This window comes from Sprattus sprattus, assembly GCF_963457725.1.
Source record: "Sprattus sprattus genome assembly, chromosome: 4".
Lineage (NCBI taxonomy): Eukaryota > Metazoa > Chordata > Actinopteri > Clupeiformes > Clupeidae > Sprattus > Sprattus sprattus.
In genome coordinates, this window is record NC_137923.1 from 27492736 (window position 1) to 27500235 (window position 7500).

A 7500-nucleotide genomic window follows, 5' to 3' on the forward strand; every position below is an offset into this window, starting at 1 on the left:
ACACACACGAACACACACACACACACACACACACACACACACACACACACACACACACACAAAAACGCACACACACACACACACACACACACACACACACACACACACACACACGCACACACTCTCTCTCTGTCACTCTCTTTCACACACACACACACACACACACATAAACAAACAAACAAGGACACAAACACACACACACAAAAAAACACACTCACACACAGTTGATTGTTGCTAATCCGTGTGATGGGAACCTTCTTTGAGGTATTAAACTAATCCCTGTAGTTTTATTTGTCCAATTTAGTGTACTCTCTCAGGAGGAGCCCACAAAACAATGAGAGGCTCTCTACCCACCATGCACTGCAGCATCCCTCCTATTCAGTCCACACACACACTCTCACGCGTGCGCACACACACACACACACACACACACACACACACACACACACACACACACACACACACACATGCACACACACACACACACACACACACACACACACACACACGCACACACACACACACACACTCAGGGCTTATCAGAGGCATATTCAATTTACCTTCAGCCTGATTACTGTCTCCCTGAGGAACCCAGAACACAATGGACACAAATCTGTCTTTCCCTTTCACTTCCACTCTTTAATCTCTTTCTCTCTCTCTCTCTCTCTCTCTCTCTCTCTCTCTCTCTCTCTCTCTCCCTCTTTCTCTCTCTCTCTCTTTCTCTATGTCTCTATCTAAACTCGTTTTCTCTCTCCTAACCTCTAACTCTCCCCATCTCTCTTTCCTTCCTTCTTTCTCTACCTGGTTCCTTCAGCTGTTCAACAAATCCCTTCCATATTTAAACGGCTTCTTTATCAGGCTGAGCTGAGGAAAGAGTTATTGGCTGCTTGACGTTTTGTGCTGTCCAGTCACAGACATTTACATCGCTATTTATATTCATATGGAAAGAAAAAAAACAGAACAAAAAGGCTTTGCGTAGTACTTCCCCAGCAACATTCTGGAGCCTGTTCTCAGATGAGCATATTTGTGCCGCAGCTTTCAGAGGGTGTGCAGCATTGCACACTGAGTGTGTGGCCATGACCAGAACTATTTAATTTAAGATAAATTGGGTAGGAGGCACTCACACACGGTCAGTAATTGAGTTATAGGGCTGTTGGAGCAGTGAGTGGCTATTACACCCACATTTGGGTCCCCACATATATTAGAGATACAGAAAGACCATTAGAGAGAGGTGTGCCAATATGCCATCCCTGAAAACAGCCCTCTGTCTGTCTTAAACTATATCTCAATGGATGGACAAGTACGAGAGTGAGAGTGAAATAGAGAGAGAGAGAGAGAAAGCGTGCGCGAGAGAGAGAGAGAGAGATTAGCAGAGAGCATAGTCATTTTTCCAGTGAGAGTGAGTGATGGAGAGAGAGAGACAGGTGTGTGTGTGTGTGTGTGTGTGTGTGTGTGTGTGTGTGTGTTTGTGTGTGTGTGTGTGTGTGTGTGTTGGAGACGGTGAAATCTGTGGTGAGTGCTTAACACTATAGGAGTCAGGTAGGGAGTAAGTAAGCGTTGGAGGGAGAGGGAGAGCTAAAGAGAGAGAGAGATGCAGTGAGTGCACTTTTGTCGTCTACAGTGAATAATTGAGTGAGAGAGAAAAGGAGAGTGTTGACAGACAGGTAGAGAGTAAGTGAGAGATGGAGAGAGAGGGAGAGCTAAAGAAAAGAGTAATCATAAATACATGATACGTAAAGACTTCATTAGCCTGAGCCGTGATGCAGGAGAGGAGGTTAAAAGGCTCTTGGGAGGGGGGAAAGGGACAGCGAGCGAGAGATGAGGGAGGGGGGACGTCACTCTTGGTGCTGCCCCTCCCTGACTGAGAGCTTTTCCGGAAGGCTCCGGGTTGGAACGGAGGGAAAAGGAGAGGAAGGCAAATCCTTTACAATCAGCTCTGCTGGTTAATATGCTCGGACTTTATTCCTCTGCCATAATGGACTCTGCCACAGTGCAGGCCAGCAGTCCCCAGGGCACAGAGAGTTAACCAGCAGAACAGTTGGGGTGTGTGCGTGTGTGTGTGTGTGTGTGTGTGTGTGTGTGTGTGTGTGTGTGTGTGTGTGTGTGTGTGTGTGTGTGTGTGTGTGTGTGTGTGTGTGTGTGTTTGTGTGTGTGTGTGTGTGTGTGCTAAGGCCAGTACCAGTTCGGCAATGCTCTCCTTCTCACAGACACACACTTTTCTTCTACCCCTTAACTCTCACACACACACTCTCTTTTACGCTTTACCCCTCACTCTCTCACACACGCTCCCTCTTTACCCCTTACTCTCACACACACTCACACTATCTCTCTTTACCCCTTTCTCTCTCTCTCTTACACACACACACACAATATCTTTCTTTACCCCTTACTCTCTCTCACACACACTCGCTATCTTTTCATCTACCCCTCACTCTCACACACATTCTGTCTTTCTTTACCCCTTAGTTACACACACACTCTCCCTATTTACCCCTCACTCTCACACACACACTATCTCTATTTACCCCTTACTCTCTCTCACACACACACTCTATATTTCCCTCTCCCCCTCGCTCTCACACACACTCTCTCCCTCTTTACCCCTTACTTTCTCTCACACACGCACACACACACACTCTCCCTCACTTTTTCCCACTTTGTCTTTATGGGCCCTATCTTGCACCCAGCGCAATTGACATTGTCACCGACGCATGTATCATTCCTATCTTGCACCCGGCGCACAGCGCGATTTTCCCTCCAGAGGCGCGCTTCGAAATGAACTTGCGTCGACATGGGCGTGGGCGGAACAGAGAAGGCGTTTCTCTGGCGCAGGTGGTATTTTGCAGTTTCAAAACAACGCCGTGCGCCGTGCGCCATTGACCACAAAAAAGCTGGTCTAATGTCAGAGGCACAATGTCTAAAGTCTGTAACGCGTATTCAGAACGCTATTTTAAGGGCGCATGTGCTTGCCCGCACAGTATAGGACCTATAGGCTACACTTTACTTCTGTCGTCTTCACGAGAGATTTACACCAATTTTTTGGCAAGCCATATATAATTACAAGGAAAATAAAGTATTTACCACATGAGGAAATCATTGTGATATCCGTATCCAAGACATTTTAAAACTAGGCATACATCTAGCGTACACATTGACCCAAATGATTCAGGTTAATTGAAGCTGCGTGACATTTGATTTATTGTATGGCTTTGTTGCATTTATTTAATGCCAGTATTATTATAAATCTTGTAAACTCATCTCTGTGTATGTGGACTTTATTTATGTACCTTGGGTTTGGTCAGCTGGTGCACTGGCTTGGGTGCCGATTTCCATGCCACCAAATCCCTGCACGCTCTCAGGCGTGAGGGTAGACGTGGCGATGTCCTCTGCTGCCGTCAGATCCTGGGTCGAGGCAGAGCCACCTCCCGTGAGGCCACAAGAACGTGTGTTACCTTCCAGCTTAGATGTCCCACGTCTCCGGACGTCATTATAGCGTTTTCGGCACCGTTTTCGGGTGCCCCGTAGCAGAAACAATCACGGCAATATCTTCCCATGCTTGCTTGACTTTGCTAACTTTTGGAGGGTTTCTCGCATCCCCATATATATCTATCTCCCGGCTTTTTACAAAGCCATACAATAAATCAAATGTCACGCAGCTTCAATTAACCTGAATCATTTGGGTCAATGTGTACGCTAGATGTATGCCTATTTTTAAAATATCTTGGATATGGATATCACAATGATTTCCTCATGTGGTAAATACTTTATTTTCCTTGTAATTATATATGGCTTGCCAAAAAATTGGTGTAAATCTCACGTCGGTCTTCTCGGCTGTGAACTTTTCCGGTCTTCCACCAGGTAATTCCGCCATCAAAATAAAAAGCCGCTATGGACTATGCGCTCCTCGCTCTTAAAGGGAATGTGAGATGACGCACGGATTGGTTTATTGCATATTACGCCCAAACCACACCTATGGCTGAGTAACCTCCTTTGGACCAACCCTTTTGACACTTGCGCTGGACGCAAGTGTGTTTTTTCCGCCGTTAAAATAGCAACTGCGCCATAGAGCCGCCCACACAGCTACTTGCGTTTGGCGCCGTCCTACTTGCGTTTCTGATCGGCAAGATAGGGCCCTATGTCTCTCTCCCTCACTCTCATTGTCTCTACACACATACACATTTGTCAGCTGCATAAATCTACATAGGACACATACCATAACACTCACACCAGAGGTTTACATGAAAACACATGTTTCTGACACAATTTAGGTGTGTGTGTGTGTGTGTTTGTGAGTGTGTGGGTGAGAGAGAAAGAGAGACAGAGGGAGATAGAGAGAGGGAGAGAGAGAGGGAGAGGGAGAGGGAGAGAGGGAGCTGTGTGTGGTCCCCTAATTCCACATCCGTCCACACCCTGACTCAAAACAAACAGAACTTTGTGGTTCTGGTGCAAACTGGTGCTTGTGAGTGTGTGTGTGTGAGTGTGTGAGTGTGTGCGTGTGTGTTTGTGTGTGTGTGTGTGCATGTGTGTACTTACATCAACATAATTTGCATTAATGTAATCTGAACTCTGCTCCCCCTCCTGAGCCTGCAGGCGTACGCGGGAGTGATCATCTAAAAGAACACACACACACACACACACACACACACACACACACACACACACACACACACACACACACACACACACACACACACACAAAAAAACACACACACAGACACACAGCAAAAAAGGGGGATATTAGAATAAGATTCATCATATTAACTAGGCAGACACAACAAGGCAGAGAGAAAGGTGTGTGAATACAAGACCAATGGAAAGAGTCAGACAGATATATAGAGGGACACAGATAGGAGAGAGAGAGAAAAGAGAGAGCAAGGGGCAGATAGATAGAGGGACACAGAGAGGAGAGAGCGAGAGAGAGAGAGAGAGAGAGAGGGGCAGATAGATAGAGGGACACAGAGAAGAGAGAGAGAGAGAGAGAGGGGCAGATAGATAGAGGGACACAGAGAGGACAGAGAGAGAGAGCAAAGGACAGCTAGATAGAGGGACACAGAGAAGAGAGAGAGAGCAAGGGACAGATAGAAAGAGAGAGAGGGCAGAACAGATAGAGACCAGAGAGAGTTAGAGTAACAGAGGTCTCTGCTATTTGTCTGAGCTCCAGGGAGCTCGGGGGGCCACTGCCGGTGAGTTCCCCCACCAGGGTCTCCTCTCTGTGGGCAGCGCTGGCTTAAGCACTCCCTGGGGTCCTCCAGGCTTTCCAGGAGAGGCTGGTCTAATTAGAATTTGAAAGAATCTAAAAATTAAAGCGAGTGACACATGGCACTGCTGACCAACCCTAGGAGCAGCCAGGGATTTCTCAAGGATCGCACCAGTGAGAACTTTCACTCTAAACTACCGACAGAGGGGTGTCTAACCCCCTTCACAGAGCCAATTTAGATAATCACAGAGTGAGAGCGACAGGGGGAGAGGAAGAAAACAAGAGGGGGGATAGAGAAAGTGGGAGCGACAGATATAGGAAGTATACTGCTGTCATGCAGGTGGAGCTGTGATAGTTGCTGTGACTGGGCCTCTGCCTGAGTGAGACTTGGATGGTGACATGCAGGGGTTAAATTGGGATTTTCTATGTGGGGGGGGCTTTGATCCGGAGGGGCAAATTTCACAAATCTTTTGTGGATTATGCAGTAAATAAGTTGCCAAATTAAACAAAAAACACATCACTGTTAAAGTTGTATTAGTATTGATTGATTTACATCCATATGAATGGATGACATAACAAACAAGTGGTGGGAAATGGAAAGTATTTGTTAGTAGGTTACTTTTCTCTAATCACATTTTTTTTATTTAAAAAATATTCACAGGGTCAATGCTAAAATACACTACTCACAACGAAAGCCAGATATCCCTAACTGTTTGTGAGTAGTGTATGTTCAAGGACCAACGCATAGCCAGGAGGAAGATTCAGATGACCATCATGTTAACGCAGGCTTTTAAATCTAACCTGCTGTGTAGACTATATGCAAACATTAAATCACAGGACCTACGGTATTCACAAATAAATAGCCTAGGCAATGCACTGCAATTCATAGATACAAATAAGTTTGAAATTCATCCAGCTAGGAATGAGAAAAGTGCTTCGGAGATCGCATAGACTACTTGCTAAATAATTTAGAATGTCTAGGCCAGCCTATCCCTACCATTATTATTTAGGGTTCATGCAGCGAAGCTGCAGAAACCTATTGTGTTTCTATTTGTTCTTTATTATTATGATTCTTTGCTGGGATCCTATGGCAGCCCATAGAACCGTCTGGTAAAAAGTTGTGAAATTTGGCACACTGATTGGGGACAGTCCCATGATTCATTTCACCAAGTTTCATGTAGGCAGATGGAGCGCTCTAGCGCCACCAACAGGTCAAAGTTGGACGTAAGTTCACACACGTAACTTTTGACCCGTTGGCCCGATTTTCAAAAATGAGGCATCCTTGGAATCCTTGGACCAGCACGAGTTCAACGCACCCTATTACGTCATTTTGCGCCAAGATGGATTTTCCGCCATTTTGGATTTTATCAAAAACCTTCAAAATTTTTCACGGGTCACAATTTTTGTCCGATCAACACCAAACTTGACACACATCATCTTCAGACCAAGCCTCACAAAAATCATTGTAGTTCATCTTCGCAACTAAACCCGTTCGCCCGTGAGAGCCAATTAAAGTTTGCAACGAAGTCGCCAGACAGGACGTGGGCTCATATCTCAGCAACGATTTTATTTATCAAGACCAATCTTACTACATAGACCGCTTACCTCATCAGGAAGACGCTTAAAAAATTTGGTGACCTTTGACCTCTAGGTGGCGCTGTAATTACAAAAAATGCATTTTGGCCTGTAGCGGTTGACATGTTTGGAATTTCAACTTATTAGTGGGATCTACTCATGCTCTTGGAGGTCTTTAGGTTGACACATGCAAATATGTGACATTATCATAATTGATCAGGGCGCCATATTGAATTTAGTCAAAAACACTAAAAAGCAAACACAGGTCACAAATTTGATCTGATCTTCACCAAAATTGGCGCAGACCATCATTAGACCATGCCTTATAACTGCATTAGTTTATGGAACAATTGATGAAAGCGTTCGCCAGTAGCAGCCAATCGAATTAGGCGGCAAAGCCGCCAAACAGGAAGTGAGCTCATATCTCGGCAACCCTGTAATGTATCAAAACCAAACTTGGTACATGGACTGCTGACCCCATCTGGGGGACAATCAATACATTTGGTGACCTTTGACCTTAATTTAATCCAAAACACTAAAAAGTTTGCACAGGTCGCGAATTTGATCCGATCTTCACCAAAATTGGCACGGACTTTCTAAAGACCATGCTTTATCAGTAGATTGCGTTCTGAAAGCATTCGCCTTCAACATTCAATCGAATTTGGCCGATTCGCTGCATGAACCCTCCATTGCTGCTTGCAGCTATATTTTAGAATTGTGTTTTAAAA

At 45.3% G+C, this 7500-nt stretch overlaps 1 protein-coding gene across 1 annotated transcript in view; it reads right to left on the reverse strand.

The window, feature by feature from the left end:
• LOC308364549 (receptor-type tyrosine-protein phosphatase mu-like) overlaps positions 1–7500 on the reverse strand; it is a gene marked incomplete at both ends in the record, with an annotated part of 185601 nt that overhangs the window by 48957 nt on the left and 129144 nt on the right. The window contains one exon of the mRNA XM_080837711.1: positions 4534–4610. Coding sequence (XP_080693837.1) covers positions 4534–4610 — 77 coding nt within the window. The remainder of the gene's footprint in view (positions 1–4533; positions 4611–7500) is intronic.